This window comes from Eucalyptus grandis, chromosome 7 (assembly GCF_016545825.1).
Source record: "Eucalyptus grandis isolate ANBG69807.140 chromosome 7, ASM1654582v1, whole genome shotgun sequence".
Lineage (NCBI taxonomy): Eukaryota > Viridiplantae > Streptophyta > Magnoliopsida > Myrtales > Myrtaceae > Eucalyptus > Eucalyptus grandis.
In genome coordinates, this window is record NC_052618.1 from 49383600 (window position 1) to 49403542 (window position 19943).

Here is a 19943-nt window from a genome sequence, read left to right on the forward strand (position 1 = left end):
GTGGAGTTGAAGCTTATGCTACGGCAGTGATGCAGTCAATTAATGTATACTGAACTTGTCACGTTGTTTGAACAATGTTGCTCTTTAATCCTTCTCTTTAGCATTTCAGCTGTCGTGATACTTGGGACTGGATGAGAGCTGATTGCGGTTTTGACCCAACTGGGAGAGAACGAAAACTGAGATAAACTAATCAATATGATAATAGCACAAGCGATTGGACCGGATGGGACGACGACGACGACATGTCTCTGCTGCCAAGACTCCTCTTTGACGAGCCCAAGGCGGTCCATAAGTCGAGCTTGATGAGATCAAGATCATGATTTAGCCGGGTTGGATCCAATCGAACCTCGTTCTATCGTTATTCAGAACGTGATAGGCAGAGTTCATTACAATTTCGAGCAAAGACGAAAGTCTTATGACGTCCTTTCGTACGAGGTTTCGCATTAAGGTTTTTCGCTACAATTTCGGGCAAAGATGCAAGTCCCAGGATGTCCTTTCATCCCAGGTTTTTCACTTCGAGGTTCTTCCACTCAATTTCTCAGCGATGACGTGGCTCAAAAGCGCCCGGAACACGAGATCCAGCCCTAACCGGAAAACGGCCAACAGGAAAAAAAAAGGGTGAAGCGCAGCTCGGGTGGCAGAGGAAGGGCGCACGTCATTCAACAGCTCCCGTGCTTCGCTTCTTAAAGCGCCGACGATGCTGGCGAGCGGCTGCCGCGCCTCGCACCACCTCCGGGAGTGCGATCCCCACCGCCGCCGCCGCTTGGGCCTCGGGCTCGGGCTCGGGCTCGGGCTCTGCGGCGCCAGGATCGTCCAGCTCTCGTCCCTCATGCGGAAGCCCCCCGCCGCCTCCGCAGACGGCGGCGGCGGCCGCCGGCGGTCGCGGAACCGATCGGGCTCTTCCTCCTCCTCCTGCTCCAGCGTCCCCTCCCAATCGCGCGGCGGCGGCGTCCCCATTCTCTCCGATTGTTTCAGGTCCGGAGACGCGCTCGATCGTGGTCCTTTGATAGCTGCGCGGAGTTAAATTTTCTTTCTTTCTTATCTGCTTTACTTGCTTTCGAGCGCGTGTACTTGCTTGTGGAGCTTTATGTTCGTATTGCTTGTTGGGCTGAGGTGGGAATTTTCTTCCTTTTGCCTCCATTTGCGCAGCCAACAGGAAAATGCTCGCGAGCCTGTCTCTGAAGGGTCGTCCTTGGTGGCAGGTTTCCTTTTTTGGCTCCCATCAATTTCTTGCTTTTCTGCGGTTCATTTGAATGAGTCGTCCTGTGTTTTGTTACTGCGCACTGCTTGGATGTTAATACCTTTTACTGAAGAACATTGCTTTTAGTATCGTCTTGTCAGCCAGGTTCTTTCGATTCTATGTCCTCTGTACCTCTCTCTATTGTGTCAGCAGTTGGAGCGGTGTCATTCTCCAGCTTGCCATTCTTTGAAGACACGCCTCCATTTAAATTACTAGCTAACCTGGGCAACTGCGAATGTTCATTTTTTTTTTTCTGCATTTCTCTTGGCTGCTAGATTAAAAGATGACAACAACTAGTACTGGTTAATGTTAAGAGTGTTCATAAAAAACCGAAAACCAAACTGAACCAAACCGATAAGTGTGTTTTATCAGTTCGGTTCAGGTTTGGAATTTTTTATTTTTTTTAATTGGTTTCTTGGTTTCGTTTTGGTTTATAACTTCAGGATAAAGCTGAACCAAACCTATAAATTTAATGCATAAATTTATTAAACGAAAGATTTGTACTTCCTTTGGCCACTGTTGATTTTTTAAATTTCAAAAAGTACTTACCCAAGAGTTTCCTTATTATCTTTTGTGTTTGTCTGATAATTTAATCTGATTTAATTGAGAAATCCCTTTGTTTAAATAAGTGTGTAGAAATAAGCTTTTCTGTTAACTTCCATGGGATGTTGAAGTTAGATAGTCAAAAGATGCATTTTAAACTTTTTACCCATAAAATCACCTTGATGGTGACATTTTGAAACCAAATCCAACCGATGACAAGCCAAAGTTATTATTAGTTTGTTGTGAGATGTTATTCTATTGGTTTGGTTTTGGTTTGGGTAAAGATTCTACCAAACTTTGGGTGGAAAATACCTAAAAACCAAGCCAAATTGAACCACAAACACCTCTAGTTAATGTACTTTGGCTGCCAATTCATCTACTTCCCTTTTTCTGATAAAAGGAAGAAAGAAGAATGCTTTTAGTCAGTATGTTCTTTGCCTGAGGTACCATAGAAGACTGCATGGCTCCATCTGCTTCTTGTTCATCGGTGTTGGTGAATTGGCATTGGCATTCTAATTTTTGCCTTAATTTCATGTAAATATCACAGCAAATGTTGCCGGACCGAGTGTACTGTCCAAACTTAAAACCAAGAACTTTTTCGACTGCACATGGAGCCTTCTGAGTTCTTCCGATTTCTAAAATTTTCACCTCTTTGTGCAACATGATTAATATTCTGCAAATATTTATGGTGAGTTAGACTCTTTTAGCTGAAATGCTAGTTAAAGGAGAAGCAAAAAGGAAAAAAATTTAATATTAGCTCATTTTGAGCATCATGTATGTCAGTTCTCATCCTTATGTTTTATCAGAAAGTTGTCAGTGAAGCCACCTCTGGTTAGCTTTCTTGATATTTTACAACTATAAACATTTGCAAGTGCCATCATCTTCATTTTGCTCATCCCTTACCTTTTACATTGGGATTCTTAAGTTCTCTTTGATTCTTCTTGATTTATTCTCTCGGAATTTATATAGTGCATTGATTTTGTTGTCTATCATTGTAAAAGGAGGTATCGTGGCTCTTGGAAAGTTTGATGCGCTCCACATTGGTCACAGAGAACTTGCTGTTCAAGCATCAAAAGTTGGAACACCATTCCTTTTGTCCTTTGTAGGAATGGCTGAGGTACTTGGTTGGGAACCTAGGTGGGAAACTATGCATGTCCCAATTTTCTGTGGTCTCTCCTCTTCATAATATCTTGCTCTATTATTTCGCACTGGCCTATCTTTTATGAGCTTATGGTACTTAGAATATTAGCACATACCCAAGAAAGGAAAAGTTTGTGTAAATATGGCTAGATGTCATTATTTTCTTCTTCTTCTTCTTCTTCTTCACTTGTTACTTTTTTACTAGATTAACTTTCTTTCTCTAAAGAACAATTTGGTCAGCTTGTTGGGAAGTTATCACTTTACTAGGTGATTCATGTATGTTGATCTCATAGTCCTCCCGCACAATTTACACTTGAGCATATATGTTAAATACATTCGTATATGTTGAAAGGCAGCTGTCACTGCCATGAAATGAAATGAATACACTTTATGGACTTTGGTCATCTGAGTAGACTAACCTAGAACTTTATGCTCCAGGACTATACTTTCTGGCTTAGGAATGGCACGGAAATTTTTAGACTTACACCATGCCTTTTTCTGGTGAATTTTGTGAACCATCATGGTGATAGATGAACTAAGAGGAGGCTCCCTGAATTGCTAATTGTAATTGAATTTTGAACAATCATGGCTAATAGTCATTATTGTTTCCTTGAATTCTGCTTTTGCTTGAATAATCCTGTTTGCTTACTTTCTAAAAATTTTTGAACTTTGCATTTTATGTGACCTTCTTTGCATCTTCATTTCCTTTTAATTTCTCACTGCTTCTCGTTGTCAAATTTCAAGCCTAGTGATACTTTGTAGACCAAGTGTTTTTAGTGTCTGCTCACCGTTGATATGGCTAAAAATACAAATGGACTTGTAAATTTCACATGATATATGTGTTTCTCAAATAGGGTACCTATAGTTGCCAAGTCTGATCGGCAGCGGGTTTTGTCATCATGGGCATCATACTGTGGCAATGTCGTCCCTATAGAGTTTCAAATAGAATTTTCAACTGTCCGATATCTCAGCCCTGAACAGTTTGTTGAGAAGCTATCTAAAGAGCTAGGCGTGCGAGGAGTTGTGGCAGGTATCATATATTTTGTGACTCCAGAGGATAGCTTCTATCCCTTTTTTTTGTTTTGGCGTCAAGAGACTCCAGACTTCAGACCTTGCAAGGTCATGTTGGTTTCTTGTCATTTCAGTTTCAGTTGAGTTTACTTTGGTGCTGATACCAGGTGAAAATTACCGGTTTGGATATAAAGCTGCTGGTGATGCATTGGAATTAGCAAGGCTGTGTCAGGAACGTGGTATGGGTGCTTATATAATAAAGTCTGTAATGGACAAGAACCAAGAATTCAGCCATATGGACGACAGCGATTTAAATGAGAAAGGACAAGTCTCATCCACTCGTGTACGGCATGCACTTGCTGCGGGAGATGTGAACTATGTGTCTGAGCTCTTGGGTCGCCGTCATCGTCTTGTTATAGAGACCAAGGGTCAAGAAGGTTTTGGTAGCCAAAAACATAGTATTTCGGCTCCCAAATCCTGTTTATTAAATCTGGCCCCAAAGGATGGAACATATGATAATTGTTTCGTTGTCATTGGTCAGGAAAACTTAGTACCGTGTAGTGTAGTAATAGACTCAACAGCTATCCATGTGCGAATGGATAAAACAGGTTTGTGTAATGATTTTGGTACTCGTGACTTTCAGCTCTTGCGTATTGAATTTGGTGATTCAAGAGTCTGACTATGCGTATAATATATGGCTGGTGATTCTCTCTTCATAGTTAAGTTTTAGTGTTCATCCATGTTCGGTGGTGATTCTCTCTTTATAGACATGAAAGCTTTGAAGGGCTGCTCGTGGTTTAAGGGTCAAACATGATCTGTCTCTTTACTACATTACTCTGACCTCACAAAATATGTACCTTCATCATCAGAGCGCACATATGCCATTTGATGGAGGAATATCTCCTTCAATGTGCATGCATTGGGATTCAGCAAAAATGGATATGACCCTCAAGAGAATTGGTGAGTGATCTACAATTTGCTTGTTCTTTCCAAATTCAATTCAATTTGTCCCTAAGCTTAGTGTTTAATGATTTTACTTTGTAGCATTGGTCTAGTTCCATGGTTAAACTTGCTCATTTTTTCTGTCTTGCACTACTCATTCAGTCATTTTATTAGTCTTGCCTGAGTGAATGTGCTTTGGTCACAGTTTTCTCTTCAGATGCTTTGCCATAAGAGACATCAATTGGTTTTTAATTAGTGTTTGGCGATTGTGATCTCTTAATGTTAGTTTGATAAAATTTACCGAAAAAAAAAATGTTAGTTTGATAAACTTATTTTGCAGTCTATAAAATAGGGGCTTGGCCTTTGACTTTTTAAGACACCATGTAGGTGAAGGCGTCCTTTCAAGTGAAAGCTATAGTCTACACATATTTGGCTTCAAAGGGTCGTTTAGCAAATTTAATCTTGACAAAGTTCTTTGAGATGCACCGTTTGACAGTTCTTTACTTGTTAACCAGGTTGACCAGCAAAAGCAAAGTGTGCACATTCAAGTGTGATGTAGAGATGGCTAAACCAAGTTTGGCGTGTCAAGCTACGTCAACCTGATTGATTCGACCTTTAGGTTCCAAAAATGGTTTGTCGTTTTAGCTGGAACTATGCAAATTCTTCTTCCTCTTGCAAATGTTAGATGAAACTGGCTACTTGCCTTTTACCAAATCATATTATCACTACAAGGATGGGAACTTTCTAGATTTTCTTTTACACTCGATGAAGTCCTGTCATTCAGGGAACTACGGGTTCTCTTTTGTTTTCCTTTCTTCAAAAGACAAAATTTCTCTGTCCTCTCTCTCTCGGATATGTTATCTGAATGCCATTGCATTGCAAGCATAACATTAATCTGCGGAGCAGCATGTCGACATCGAACCCCCAGAATTCTCATATTAAAGATGCCGGCAATAAAAGTACCTGAAGATGAGATATGATCTCTTTGTGGGCACTTCTGCGCAAATGTCCTTTTCTGCGAATTAGGAAAAGCCGGGTGTGGGTTCTCATTTCTTATTCCGGATCGGCCAAGTTGTGGGAGGACAGAATTTGGTAATTGTCCGCAGCTTTTAATCGTCAGTCGATCGCCTCCATTACTTCAATCTCCCTGGAGTCACTTCAGGTGGGTTAAAGAGATGCAGTTTGGTATTCCCAGTTATCACATCTCTGTGTCAGCAAGAAGTATAATTCCATCTTTTTTCCAATCGAAGAGGAAAGATGAGGACAAGCTGTGCATGGGCATTGATGCTTTGGGTATATACTCTGGAAACCGTGGCAAGCGCTTCCAGATGGAAAGCCTGGTGGCCACGATTCGCTGTCACCGGGTCCTGGCCAAATTTTCAGAAAGCGACATGGAAGGAATCATGGGCAATTGCTACGCAGCATGGACAGGCTCTCGGGGCCCCCCAACCACCTTTGAATTCGAGCGTGTCGCTATTCCTTCTTCCACGGGCATGTCCGAAGAATATTCGCGTAACTTGCATCGGCCGACTCCATATCACGAGAGGGAAAACGAGTTAAAAGGCTCGTCAAAGCATCGACGCATTATTGAATCTTGCGTTCCGCGTTGGTATAGGCGCTTGTTTTACGTTATCTTGGGATGCTAAAAGCGATACGTTCATCACCCATTCAATTATAAAGCTCGTTGCGCCTATCTTAAAGGAGGTATCCGTATTTCTTTATCTGCTCGCAAGATCGATGGTCACCACAGAAATTTAAGTGGTCAGAAGAATGGATAGCACCATGAACGGATTCATCCCTAATAAATTTACTCAAAATTAATGTTTTGATCACAAAACTGAAAAAAAAAAAAGGCAGAAAATCATAAATCAGTTTGTATATGACAAATGGAGGGTAAACCCTAAATTAATGCAGATGTATTGTCTAAATCAATAATTTAATAGTAAAATTTAATGGAACTAACTGTAGATATAATTTAAATTTTTTTGGGGTATTCACTTTTAAAAGAATTATAAATAGGAAGTTTTTTAGTTCACACGGTAAATATTCCTTATTTATAGTGATTCTCAATTAGTTTCTCCCATCCGTGTGAATCGATGAATTTGAACTGTGGTTAGGAGTTTTATCCGATGGTGCATGTACAATCAGCAAAAGTAAATCCTCAACAAAGCCATGCTGATAATGATTCGAAAATGAATTTCGCCTGCCTTTTTTTATTACTTACGCGTGCACGGGTGCATTAACGAAACATCTCGTCATATAAAGGAAAATACAAATTCAATAAAAAGGAAATGATTATCACCTAAGTATTCGGATTGGGCAATAGATTAGATTAGTTTGAATTTCGACAAAGACACGTTTTTCAACCCGAAAAAAGGAGGAGAGGAAAACAAGTCGATTTAGTGCAAATCGACGTCAGGCCAGGAGGATTTCGTGCGAATATTTAGGGGGATTGCATGAGAGGCACGCGAAGCAAGCAGGTCGCCTCGCATTCGAGAAGAAAAAAAAAAAAAGAATAGGAAAACCCCAAAAAAAGAAAAGAAAAAGGAGGAAAAAAACATGGATTTAAACGCGCGAGCGTTTTCGGATTCCCCAGACAGACGAGGAGAAATAGAAGAAAGTAACCCAAAGGTCCTCTCTTTCTCCCGAAACCAAGGAGATTCTCCCCCCCCACCTCGCCTCCGTCGCCTCTCCTCTCCGTTCGCCGCCGCCGCCGTTTCGGGCCGAAGAAGGAGAGCCGGCGGCGGAGTCGCGCCCCCTGCTCGTCGGTCGTCCCCTCCCCTCTCCGCCCTTCGTTCAGGTGCGTTCGGTTCTTGGTTTCTCGGAGCCTTTTTGGGTTCGTTCCGTGTTTCCGCCCATTTCCAATTTGCCGAAGCTTCCTTTCGCCTCCCCTTTGGAGCGGGGGTGCTCGCATCGGTTTTTTCGCCTGTTAAAAATCGAATCTTGACGAGCTTCGGTTCGTGGGCAATGGCCATTTTGAACCAAAAATGAAACTTTTTTCTTCCCTCAGATGAATGCAATGATAATTTCGAGCTCCCCGTACAATTTCAAGCAATGGGTTTTGCGAGACAAAGGCCTTGAAAGCTGCAATGCGGTTTCTTGATTTCGGCCTCGCAGTCGAGTTCGAATTGCTTGCGATGGGGGAGTTTTCGGTTCTAGAATTTCGGGCGGTGAAAGAAAATTTGATCGGGAAGGGAGTAAGGAATTGCGTGCCTTGCGATCTGAGGAGTACTTGCGCGTCTTGGGCGACTCGTTTGGACTCCGGTGGGGGCAGGGAGGTAATTTGGACGCGCCTGCTCGCTTCCTCTTCGCCCGTCAAATCTAGCGGTCGACGTGACGTACTTTCGTCACGCGTCACCGACCCGTCCATCGCCCTTTCCCCTCCGGTTTTTTACACCCTTTCGACCTTTCACGGGGTCCCGAATTGTCTTTTTCATTACGCCCCGTCGGTTCCGATGCGGATGGGCTCCTGGATTATCGGAACGTGATTACTGACTCAATCTCTTTCTTGTCCTTCCTGACTCGTTGGTAATTACTCGCGTGGCAAAATTTGATCTTTTTTAGGCCACGCTTTTTTATTGGTGAGCCTAATTTAGATGGCGACTTTAATTCTTCTTTAATCTTGTGTGGGCTGAATCAAATTTGACCTCCTCTTCTGTTTGGTTGACCTTTCCGTGTTCTTGTTCGTGGCAGCTACCCTTCTCTTATCGGGAGAGAGGCTTTGACCGTCAAAGAAGCTTCCTGGTCGGAGTTGCCAGTTGATGATCGGGCTGTCAACGATCCACGTTTGACAGCCCGTTTTTTCTTGGACAGCACCAACACGGAGCAGCATACATATTATAAGCAGGGGAGAGTTTGAATTGTTGCCAGGTCAAATAAAAGGTTCCCATTTTGTATCTTGATTTGTTGTTGGGTTCTCGTCTTTGGATTCAGGACCTTTTGTTCCCGTTCATCTGTCGACCGGTGGTTTCTTATATCCCTTTGCCTCGATTCTTGCAGGTGAATCTTAATTCTGGGCTTTCTTGGTTCAGAGCAACCTGACTGTTTTAGCATTGTTGCTAGAATTCTTTTGCTTGTGTGAACCTTTGGATTGGCATTATAGAATTTGAGCTACATTTACCTGATGGGTTCGTTGTCCGGGAGCTTTCAACGCCCTCTTGTGGCAGCTGCCGCAGTTGCTGCAGCTTCCGTCACAGCTGACCTACCTGAGAAATTATCACCTTCGAAATCATCGGTCACTCGCTCCAATTTGGAACAGCTCGACTCTTCATGTACATCTAATGCAGTGCACGACTCAGATCCTTCGTGGGTTTCGCAAATATCAGTCTCGAAGCTTTCGAGTTTTTCATTTGTGAGCAGAATCCGAATACCTCTTCCCAACACTAAGGATCGATTTCCTCATTTGGGTCACAATCTTAATGCAAATTACTCGTGCTCTTTTGTTGCGGCTTCTCCAACCTTAGTAAATTTGTATCAATCTGCGGAGTTGGTGAAAGGTCCGAAGCCGGATACATCTGCAAGAGCACTCCCTACCTCGGCTTCGGCGTCGGCTTCTGATGTTGTATATAGATGGCATTTACCTGAACTGCAATCTCAAGACATTTCGGGGTCTTCAAATTGTTCTTCTGAAAAGCAAAAGACAGTTGTGGTGCTATTGGGCTGGTTGGGAGCAAAGCAGAAGCATTTGAAGAAATATGCGGAGTGGTACACTTCAATGGGATTTCATGCTATCACCTTCACCTTTCCGATGGCCAAGATTATGACTTACCAGGTTGGAGGCAAAGCAGAGCAGGATATAGAGTCACTTGTGAAGCATCTGGCTGATTGGTTAGAGGATGAGCTTGGGAAGAACATTGTTTTTCACACTTTTAGCAATACTGGATGGTTAACGTAAGCGCTCTCTCTGTGTGTTAATCTATTCATTGCCTTGTCTGACCATGTTATTGTTGATTTTATTTTGTTTGGTAAAATTTGCTTGACATGTTAGCTGATCTGTCTAACTTCAGATATGGAGCTATTTTGGAGAAGTTTCAGGAGCAGGATTCTTCTCTGATGGGAAAAATAAGGGGTTGCATCGTAGATTCTGCTCCCGTCGCGGCACCAGATGCTCAGGTAATAGACTCTTGTGTTCTAGTAATAGCACGGTGTTAGAACATAATCATCTGGTCGGTCACTTTCGACACATACCATTAAATTTCGCCATGGATATCCAAGTTCTTCTCAGTTTGATGACTTATATTCTACCAGTAAATGATTCTCCAAAGCTTGCCTCACCTTGTCTCTTTGTTAGTGCTCTTCTGTAGTCTCTTCTATGTCTTTTATCACTAATCTCTTATCTAGTTTCTACAACTGGTTGTTCTTTTCGTGGAATCTTTGCTTTTTTTGGTGATCATATGAGCATTGGCAAGGTGAAAAGCTGTTGGGAACTTGGCGTTTCTGTTGAGTGATCTTTGGTTCCTTTATCAATACCATAATTCTTCCTTTCTTTTGGTTGTTTAGGTGTGGGCATCTGGTTTCTCTGCAGCATTCCTGAAAAAGAGTAGTGTGGCAACAAAAGGATCCTTAAGCTCAAATGAGTTAGGTACGGGGGTGGTGGGCAGCCATGCAGTCGACTCAAACCCAAAACCTGCAGTGGGCTTGGACCCAAAACCTGCAGTGACCGAAGCAGCTTTGTTGCTGATTCTGGAGAAGTTCTTCCAGGTTATTTTGAATCTTCCTTCTGTGAACAGGTAGGTTACTCCCATTGTACATATCTTTTGCATTCACATAAACAATGCATCACTGTTTTAAGTATTCTCCCTGCAATTATTAACGTCGCATTGTGCCATGCAAAGGCACGTGCTCAGGAACATAGAGATTATACTTATCTGAAAAGCTGCAAAAATTGTGCACATCAATTGATGTCGTTTTTATCTTATTCCCTATTGATCCAGGAGGCTTAACGATGTGTTGGATGTGTTGTCATCTCGACCGCCGAGTTGTCCACAGCTATACATTTATAGCTCGGCAGACCGAGTCATTCCATCGGGGTCCGTGGAGTCGTTTATAGAGGAGCAGCGGAGGATGGGTCTCGAGGTCAGATCCTGCGATTTTGTCTCGACGCCTCATGTCGATCATTTTAGAAGTAACCCACAATTGTATACAACTCAGCTTACCCATTTCTTGGAGGACTGCGTCCTTACTTGCTGCAGAAGACCTTCATGAGTAGTAACCACCCAGAAGGGACATAGAATAACCGGTTTTTGTCTCTATTCTTTTCCTCTTTCTCGACTTAATTCTCATCTACAAATGATTAAATGCTCATCTACAAATGATTAAATGATTAAATGATTAAATGATTCTTTCTGTTTAAAATTTCTTAGTTTGAGAGGTGTAATCATCATGTTGGGAAGAGACAGAGATGTGAACATTTGTAAATTTTACTCGACCGCAATACAAATTTTTTACCATTTGAGTCTCTCGTACTATCTTTTCTTGTATGTGAGATTGAGCACCGTTATCTTGAATTGCCTCAAAGTTTGTGCATTGATATTTCTTCATCCGTTTGTTAGATACTCTTTTGTGGCCACCCATGTGTCATCTGAAATAGAAAGATAACATGTGCCATTCCTTGTTATCGTGGGAACATATACAAGCTGAATCTATATCTGATATGGAGTCATGAAAAGACACAGCTTTCACGAGAGGAATTGTTATTTTGAAGCATTATTCGCGCCCGTCCTACTAAATTCAAAAGCGAGAAAAGTTTTATGATTTTCATCCTGTATATGATTTGTATGAAGTAGATTTAGCTAATTTAGGTTCAAATTTTAATGGCTATATACGACATCGTCTAAGAAAGTCTGCCTGAACTATTTAGACATCCTTCTGTCACTTTTGTTAAGTTTTTACAATCAGTTCTCAATAGTTGAATTAAGTGCTTCGTATAATTAAGACATCCTTCTATCACTTCTATTTAGTTTTTACAATCAGTTCTCAATATTTCAATTAAGTGATTTGTATAATTAAGAGATAAGTTACCTATGACAATGAGTGAAAACTCGAATTTTAGTTAATTATATCTAGAGGTGGCAAAATGGGTCCATGACCCATTTTGCACCCATATTTTTCACATATGGGTTGAATGTGGGTTATGAAGTTGTAATGGGCCATAACCCACATTGGACCCATTTTAAGTTCAGTTTTATATGGGTTGAAAATGGGCCATAACCCACAACCCATTTTCGACCCATTTTTAAAACCTAAAAAATAGCCCTTTGACCTTCATCCTCCGCCGCTCGCCTCCACCCCTCACTGCTGCGGCTCGCTTCCGCCACCCACCCTTGAGGCTTGCCTCCACCGCTCCCTCAAAGGTCGCCGACAACTGGCGAGGCTCAAGCTCGCTAGTGTCAAGTGAGGCCGAGCCTCGCCAATCCGGATGTGGCTCGCCGACAATTGGCGAGGCTTGAGCTCGTTGGCGTCAGTGGGGCCTTGAGCCACACCAAATCGGCGAGGCTCGAGCTCGCCCGATGCCGATGAGCAAGATCTTGAGCCTCGCCCGACGCAGTCTGGCCGAAGAAGAAGAAAAAAAAAAAAAAAAGAGAAAAGAGAAAAGTAAAAATAATTATTAAAAATTAAAAATGATATTTTAAAAAATAAAAAAATAAAAATAATTTTAAAAATAAAAATAATTTTAAAATAATTTTTTAAAAAATTTAAAAAAATTAAAAATATATTTTAAAAATAAAAATTCGATTTTTTTAAAAATATTTTAAAAATAATTATAAAAATTTTCCATTAATTTTGTATTGCATAAAAATTATTAAAAAATTTGGATTGCATAAAAATATTTTAACAATAAGTAGATTTTAGTAATACGGGTTGGGTCGGGTATGGATTGACGGACGGATCGGGTCATTAAATTTATACTATAAAAATAAATGGGTTAAATAGGTCAAATATGAGTCGACCCATTTTTGACCCGACCCACCCATTTGCCGATTCACCCATTTGCTACATGGTAATAAATATACCTTCTAGGCAAAGTTCTTGGGAGCTGAGAAAGGCTTTTATTTTGTTATTCTTTTTTATGGCTGAGAAAGGTTCAAAGTGTATTGATCTCAACTACTGATTTTTAGCTCCAATTGAAAAATGAAAGTGTTCACTGGATGTCATCCCACCCACTATGTTGTCGAAGCATGTCATCATGAACGACCTCTTTTATATCTCTCTAATTTGTCAGTTTGAGTGGCAATTCAGCACAGCCATAAAAAGAAAAAAAAAAGAAAAAGAACCAGGAGGGCCACATTATTTCTTTTGTTGCAAACGTGCGGTTGGTACAGCGTTCGGTGGATAGTGTGGCCTTAAGAGATCTACATCCTCTCTCCAAATGGATTTAGTAACTCAATAATGAATGGTAATTTAATGGAGCAAAAGTTACCGACTCACGATAATTTATGTCGACAATATCTAAAAATAATTAAAAATTTAAGAGGTCACTAATGAAGAGAAATAAAAATCATCAACAGAGTGAATAAAAGATTAAATATATAAATGGACCCAAACGAAAGTTAATAACGCATTATTGGGCAGCAACCTAACAGGAAAAAAGTCGTGCTGATTTACATTAATATTCGATAAAAAATAATTAATAATTTAGAAGGTCACAAGACCAATAAGAGTAACTGAACGAATGAGCTTATAAGTAAAAAAATAAAAATTCAATATCAATAAACGATAAAAATTGGTCGCCCAAAACAAATTGGTAACAGTTCGATAAGAATTGGTAAATCACTCTTCTTCAGGTGAGTTATTTCACATTAAAGTCAATCATTTGCAAATTATAAAAAAATTCGATAATTTGCGAAAGAGGCCGCGCAACAACAACAAGAACAAACAACAACAACGTCTGACCCAAAGAAGAGTCAGAGGAAGAAGAAGAAGAAGCCACTGGAACTATAAAACAAGTCCGGCACAGGTTGTTCTGTCTCTCTCCTTCCCCCTCTCAAAGTTCGCATTTTTATGCCCACTTTGCTTGCTCCCGTCGCCTCGAACCCCCCAATTCTCTCCCAATTCCCTTCCCGGAGGTGCCCGGCGTTTAGGGTTTCGCCGATCGCCTCCCTCCGCCCTCATTCCCCGACCATGTCCGCCCCGATCGGCGGCGGCGGCGGCGGCGGCGGCGGCGAGGCCGGACCGCCGGGGGTCTGCATAAACGACGTCCTCACCGACGACGAGCTGCGGTCGGTCCTGGCGAGGCTGGAGTCCGAGAAGGACAGGGAGATCTTCGGCCTGGTGTGCAAGCGGTGGCTCGCCCTCCAGAGCGCCGAGCGCCGGAGGCTCGCCGCCCGCGCCGGCCCCCACATGCTCGCCATGCTCGCCGCCCGGTTCGGCCGGGTCGTCGAGCTGGACCTCTCGCAGTCCGTGTCGCGCTCGTTCTACCCGGGCGTCACCGACGCCGACCTCGCCGTCGTCGCCCGCAAGTTCAAGCGCTTGAAGGTGCTCAATCTGAGTCACTGTAAAGGTGCGGTTTTTTATTTCCCCTTTCCTTCCCTAAACTGTTTTGTTGCTTCTTTTGGGATAGCATTTGACTTTCTGCTGGCTGTTGTGTATCCTTTGTTCGTCCCGGATTGATCAATTTCTTCTTTTGTACCACCCCCAAAAATGTTTTACGCAAGAACCATGTTGGCCTATCTCATTCTGCTGTGATACTGAAACTAATCACTTTACAGATACATTGTGAATTACCTTTTCAAAGACGAACTTTTTTTTTTCCTGTGTTGCAGGAATAACTGATAAAGGAATGCTGGAAATTGGAGATGGTCTTTCGACCTTGCAGTCATTAGATGTATCCTTCTGCAGAAAGCTGACGGACCGGGGGTTGGAGGCGGTTGCTAGGGGTTGTCATGATATGCGCACGCTGCATCTCGCCTCTTGCAGAGCTGTCAGTGATGTATTGTTATTGGGTCTTTCACGGAATTGTCCCAACCTAGAAGAATTGGTGCTGGAAGGATGCACCAATATAACCGATCAAGGAATCACGGACCTTGTTGGTGGGTGTCAAAAGATCAAGCTGTTAGATGTCAGTAAATGTAGCAATGTAGGAGACGTTGGGATCTCCAATGTTGCGAAGTCTTGTTCTTCTTCTCTAAGGACCCTTAAGTTGTTGGATTGCTGTAAAGTGGGAGATCAGTCCGTTTTATCCTTGGCCAGCTTTTGCATGGGTCTTGAAACCCTTGTTGTTAGTGGTTGCCGTGATATTTCTGACGAGTCTTTGAAATCTCTGGCTGCTGCATGTGGAAATAGTCTCAAGACCTTGGGAATGAATTGGTGTTTGAACGTATCCGACTTGTCTCTGAGCAGCATCCTTGCTCAATGCAGATATCTGGAGGCTCTTGACATTGGGTGTTGTGAAGAGGTGACTGATGCTGCCTTTCAAGGTCTGGCTAGTGTGGAGGATGTATTGAGTTTGAAGTTTTTGAAAATCAGCAACTGCCCTAACATAACAGTGACAGGATTAGGCATTATTTTGGATAAATGCCGCTCCCTGGAATATCTTGATTTGAGATCATGTCCACATATTTCAAAGACAGCTTGTGATGAGGCCATGTTACGGTTTCCTGACTGTTGTAAGGTCAACTATGTTGGCCGGTTGTCCGAGCCTGATATGAAACTTTAGCCGCTTGAATTGGTACATCAAGCCTTGTCGCCCAATTTACTGATGAAGTTTCAGCTATGGGAGATCAAAAAAAGTTTCAGCTATGGATTTTCCTCACAAGACTTACTGTGTACATCTGTTTGGGATGCTATACGACCCTAAGGGGTATCTATCTGTTCCTAGTGCCTGTGCATTTTGTGATGGATATGGGATGGATAGTCATTTGCTTTGTGTTATATGTAACCAGAAGTTTATATGTATAAATTGCAGCAAACTCGCCTTCTTTCCTGAAATTCTTACAATTGTATCACTCTTCAATGCTCCTTCTTCTATCTGCAGCATATGCTGGGCGTTGACATACTAATGCAGTGCCTTATCTGTATGTCTCACCAAATTCTCTTCAACAGATTATGGATTAGACAGAGTATTATGCAGAAGAGGATGTTGGGCCAAGTTGCACTTAGATTAACATGAGTATTCTCTGTTTTGGTCTGTGGCTGGAAGTTTGATTTCGGCAAACACTCCATGAGCAAGTTACCTTACAAAATTTGTGAAAATCCTCAATGTTTGGTTTGCATTATCTTGAAAGAGAGTTTAATTGACCTATCAGAGGAAGTGATGGCCTTTTCGGTTGTTGTGACAAGTGACGTTATAAATACTTTCTATTCTGCTATTGCCTGGACATGCTCAAGCTTATTTGACTAATCCAAGTGCTTTAATTTGAACGATCATGGGATTCTGTCTTGACTTCAATTTTTCATTCCCCTGAAGATTAGAAGAAAGGATGCGGATGCTACGCATTGTAGGTTATCCTTGGGGGAGTGAGAGGGAATGGAATCTTATTGGAACTGAGACAGTATTTTTGAGGTAACGTGTGATGTGTGATGACATGTATCTCAAAAGCATCATGTGTTTTTGGCAATTAGGTCCATTCCTCAATTTTAAGCATCCTTAAACTATTTACATTTGCCGATTGTCATTTGCTTCCAGCTTCAATAGGTTGATTAAACTTGTACTCTAGAGGCTGAAGAAGGATAAAACACTTGAGGAAAATTCTCTCTGCGCTCAATATATGTCCTCATGGATAGTTTTCTTCAGTTAAAAGGATGAACATGTCTCAAATCATGAAATCAGGCTTGTGATGAGCAAGTCGAGAGATTCATAAGCTGGAGTTAATTTGTTGCTGGGAAAGCAAGATTCAGATTAACTCGAAGTTTAGCAGCACTGCATTACTGGCAAAATTCTATACAATTTCGACAATTGTGTAGTTTCCATAATTCAAGTGATAAAATTGTCGCGGTGGGCCGTTGAGTGAGCAGCTCTTTTGTCAATTATGAGTGACCGAACTTGCGGTACTTGTTATGCTTTAGAGATTGCCTGTTGAAGGTGCTTGAATGTCTTCTGATGATTTAAGAAACCCATGAACCAGAAATCAAAATTGTCCACCGTGACTATCTGTATGTACTTCTCTGACGGCCTCTCTACGTTTTCACTTTGGTTTGCTTCCTCTATCTTGGAAAGTGGGATCGACACCTGTACAGATAAGCAAGAAGTTCGTCATGAATGAATCTTTGGTTATGAGGAGGGGCAAAAAAAGGTTAAAGCAGCATAGAGAAGAATATTTTCACGTTCGATTTGCCAATTACCTTGTAACGGATTCGGACAGATTCACCATTCGGGGACGGCAATTTTATCGACCTCTCGCTGCAGAAGGCGACTTTTTCCGTTGAGATGAAGAGCAGGCCTGCTATAGGACCTGCTGTCGTTGATAGATAACACTGAGAAGCCTTTGTGAGTCTCTCCCCTTCTCTGACACTAAACAGATGCCTGAAAACTTTCTCCATCCCCCCTACTTGGAGAATTCTCGCCCCCAAACTCAGCTTCCCCTTCACAGTTTCAGAGATCTTTGGACTTAATCTCACTGCAGAGTCAAAAAATAGAATGATTAGTTGATTTCAAGATGGAACCAGAATGGCAATGGAACCACTATGAAATGGAACTTCGCAAAAATTATAACGCTATCCTTGGTTTTTTCATTAGATGGCATGGCTTATTTCTATTTAATACAGGTCTTTGATGCTGATTCAGTTCGTGTAACTAATAAGATGAGTTTAAGTCACTATAAGGAGCTAGTTGGTTGGACTCAATCTATGAGTTATAAACTACTGAAATATGGAGTCAGTAACAAATTTTTTGTGAGGGCAAAACTCAAGGATGCACTTTACTTTCCCTACAAATTTCATATATTTTGATCAACTCTGCATTAGATTCGCAATCTTTTCAGACACCAAAAGTGTAATTACCATGCTCTCGGATGCCGTGCGCAAAAACGTCAGCTTTCTTCCCTAACTTGTTCATTCTTTTCAGCACTGAATTACGCTTGGAAGACACACTTGCTGGAGAACGCACTTGCGATTGACTATGGTTGTACGGCTTGGATGAAATGGCTCTTGACGACTTCCGAACTGTGTATGTCGCGGCAATGACTGGAATTCCCATTACGTGATCTTGAAGTTTGGTTGCCATCTCCAATGGGAAGTTGTTGTGCTTTTCTCTCTCGAAGTACTGCCTAGAAGCTTCAGAACTGTCAAGGAAGAAGAAAGATTGTTGCCTGCTGAAGTTGGTTATCTTCAGGTCTATATAAAGAGGTCATAAAATGGCTGGTGACTACCGACTTTTGGCTGCATGACTCACTGCTGATCATCAACATCATAAAGGCAGACTCTTGTCGGCATTTTTTAAGTAGGATAACGTGTGACCCACCTTGTGCTTTCCGAAAGAGGACCGTGGCAGAACCTAGATTTTCATCGAGACATTGTGAAGACAGTGGATCTGTGTTTTACTTTTGTTTTTATTTTCCCTGTGGATGGCACGGGGTCTCTTTCTTCTCGTTGAATAACTCCATGAATTTTAGGTTCTGTAGTCGTCATTTAATTTGAATCTTAGTAGAGATTTGAAATGTCCATGGATTAGCCTAGCAGTAGTTGCAATAGATTTTGACAGAAATTCTAGGAATAGATCATCAACTTTCAAAGAAAAATAATACAGCTCCTATACTTTCTTTGTTTGTAAGTATGTGAAATGAATCTGTGTATAGGCGGTTTGTTCTATTTTATTTCTTTCCCATGTTTCTCCTGTTTGATTGGGAGGATATGGGGTTTGCTTCCATCAGTTATACCGGTTTCCAAAAGCCATTCTGAGAAAGATAATATATTCAATAAAGGATAAACAAAACATGCTGATGGGGTGATGATCTATCCCTTTGTCTGAGCAGGCTTCGGATGCGTCAAACGTATTTTGCTTTTGAGCTGGAATTGCAACTTTCTGACGCCAGTCCTTATTTGGATAGCACGAGAAGAAGGGTCATTAAAGAATTCACCACAATCTCATCACCAGGGGAAGCGCCTATTTTGACCCAAAAAAGATATGTGAGATCGAGCATGAATCTTTCCCATGTTCTGCAAAAGTGAGTATGACCCACGTCACCATGTTTAGAATTTCCATCTTTCGCCATTTTGTGCGGTTTTTGCAGCGTTGCGGTTAGGCGATATCCGAGGATATGACAACTGAACACGTTCCCAAGTATCATGGCGCGTTGAAGGTTTGGAAAAACGAAATCAAAAGGCTTTTTGCCGGCGAAGCAATGACTCATCTATCTGAACGAGCAATGAATCGGCAGTAAGCTCAACCTCATTGTTCTCAAGAGAAGTTGGGGAGAAATTCATATCACACCTCTGTTCTCGTCATGCAGAGTTCAAAGGCTGACATCAGATGACAGAAAAGAAAGAAAGAGAAAGAAAAGATTAAAAAAGACTGGTACGAGACAACTCAAAGCCACAAGTTATAGGAGCCCATGTGCAAGTTGCATGAATCTCTTTCACATGACCTAACCCTTTCTTTTTCTTTATTAAGCCCATGGTGCTGAGGTGTGGTTGAGTGGGCAATAGGCCATGCTGAGCTGCACATGCCTCTTAGCTACTGTTCACGCCTATCTCAGCGTACCACTCAGTCGAGACTAGACGAACGAAAATTGAGCCGCCGCAAGAGACGGGCACTCTTTTACTTTTTCTTCTTCTGAGGAGGATCGCCATGTCACGGCCACATCGGCCTTGTCACCCACATGAGTTGATGGGTCATTTATGATCCTTAAGCTTTAAGGTTCTTAAAAGGCATTGCAAAAGGAAAAAGAAAAAGGGGGGAAAGTGAAAATAGCTCATTCCCACGGGTGTCAAGCATTTGATAAAGGGTGATCTTCCATGTCTCATCTCATACGATGTCTTGGCTCATAAGGTAACTGCAAATTCTGATAAGTCCTGGTCAACTGTCATTTCTCTGGCTTCCCAAGAAATGATAAGATAAGCAGATGATGAGGAATCTTGGGATTGCTATTCCTTTCACTTGTCTCTATCGGATGGTTTACGACATCACATGCAG

The 19943-nt window shown here is 41.8% G+C and overlaps 4 protein-coding genes across 6 annotated transcripts; 3 read left to right on the top strand and 1 right to left on the bottom strand.

Annotated features, from left to right (window-relative positions):
- Positions 1–416: 416 nt before the first annotated feature.
- LOC104455769 (FAD synthetase 2, chloroplastic) lies at positions 417–5664 on the top strand. Its single transcript, XM_010070502.3, has 6 exons — positions 417–975; positions 1150–1202; positions 2785–2920; positions 3778–3953; positions 4102–4894; positions 5392–5664. Exons 1-5 carry the CDS (start codon positions 698–700, stop codon positions 4611–4613), a joined length of 1155 nt encoding a protein of 384 aa, XP_010068804.2. The 5' UTR covers positions 417–697; the 3' UTR covers positions 4614–4894; positions 5392–5664.
- Positions 5665–7453: 1789 nt separating this feature from the next.
- On the top strand, positions 7454–11334 carry LOC104454019 (transmembrane protein 53). 3 transcript variants are annotated; one of them, XM_018859870.2, is made up of 6 exons: positions 7454–7676; positions 8570–8758; positions 8876–9766; positions 9883–9988; positions 10376–10605; positions 10810–11334. In XM_018859870.2, exons 3-6 carry the CDS (start codon positions 9000–9002, stop codon positions 11078–11080), a joined length of 1374 nt encoding a protein of 457 aa, XP_018715415.1. In that variant the 5' UTR covers positions 7454–7676; positions 8570–8758; positions 8876–8999; the 3' UTR covers positions 11081–11334. The 3 variants fall into 3 exon arrangements, with proteins under 3 accessions (XP_018715415.1, XP_018715417.1, XP_018715416.1); XM_018859872.2 differs by having other exon boundaries at positions 8570–8746; XM_018859871.2 differs by lacking the exon at positions 7454–7676 and adding an exon at positions 7707–8457.
- A 2465-nt stretch (positions 11335–13799) lies between these two features.
- On the top strand, positions 13800–15891 carry LOC104454020 (F-box/LRR-repeat protein 4). The gene is made up of 2 exons (XM_010068717.3): positions 13800–14375; positions 14638–15891. Exons 1-2 carry the CDS (start codon positions 13877–13879, stop codon positions 15528–15530), a joined length of 1392 nt encoding a protein of 463 aa, XP_010067019.2. The 5' UTR covers positions 13800–13876; the 3' UTR covers positions 15531–15891.
- A 691-nt stretch (positions 15892–16582) lies between these two features.
- On the bottom strand, positions 16583–18151 carry LOC104454021 (GEM-like protein 4). The gene is made up of 3 exons (XM_010068718.3): positions 17813–18151; positions 17156–17430; positions 16583–17042 (listed from the first exon to the last, which is right to left on the bottom strand). The coding sequence occupies exons 1-3, from the start codon at positions 18033–18035 to the stop codon at positions 16869–16871; spliced, it is 672 nt and encodes a 223-aa protein (XP_010067020.1). The 5' UTR covers positions 18036–18151; the 3' UTR covers positions 16583–16868.
- Between the last annotated feature and the right edge of the window lie 1792 nt (positions 18152–19943).

What these genes read in the sequence shown, in the direction of transcription:
- LOC104454021 (XM_010068718.3), bottom strand. Translation starts at nt 18,035, where the DNA reads ATGGCAACCAAACTTCAAGATCACGTAATGGGAATTCCAGTCATTGCC. An exon ending in GCACGGCATCCGAGAGCATG is followed by an intron (nt 17,431 to 17,812) that starts GTAATTACACTT and finishes TTGACTCTGCAG; the next exon opens with TGAGATTAAGTCCAAAGATC. An exon ending in CTGTCCGAATCCGTTACAAG is followed by an intron (nt 17,043 to 17,155) that starts GTAATTGGCAAA and finishes TTATCTGTACAG; the next exon opens with GTGTCGATCCCACTTTCCAA.
- LOC104455769 (XM_010070502.3), top strand. Translation starts at nt 698, where the DNA reads ATGCTGGCGAGCGGCTGCCGCGCCTCGCACCACCTCCGGGAGTGCGAT. An exon ending in AGGGTCGTCCTTGGTGGCAG is followed by an intron (nt 1,203 to 2,784) that starts GTTTCCTTTTTT and finishes TCATTGTAAAAG; the next exon opens with GAGGTATCGTGGCTCTTGGA. An exon ending in GTACTTGGTTGGGAACCTAG is followed by an intron (nt 2,921 to 3,777) that starts GTGGGAAACTAT and finishes TTTCTCAAATAG; the next exon opens with GGTACCTATAGTTGCCAAGT.
- LOC104454020 (XM_010068717.3), top strand. Translation starts at nt 13,877, where the DNA reads ATGCCCACTTTGCTTGCTCCCGTCGCCTCGAACCCCCCAATTCTCTCC. An exon ending in CAATCTGAGTCACTGTAAAG is followed by an intron (nt 14,376 to 14,637) that starts GTGCGGTTTTTT and finishes CCTGTGTTGCAG; the next exon opens with GAATAACTGATAAAGGAATG.
- LOC104454019 (XM_018859870.2), top strand. Translation starts at nt 9,000, where the DNA reads ATGGGTTCGTTGTCCGGGAGCTTTCAACGCCCTCTTGTGGCAGCTGCC. An exon ending in TCGCGGCACCAGATGCTCAG is followed by an intron (nt 9,989 to 10,375) that starts GTAATAGACTCT and finishes TTGGTTGTTTAG; the next exon opens with GTGTGGGCATCTGGTTTCTC. An exon ending in AATCTTCCTTCTGTGAACAG is followed by an intron (nt 10,606 to 10,809) that starts GTAGGTTACTCC and finishes CTATTGATCCAG; the next exon opens with GAGGCTTAACGATGTGTTGG.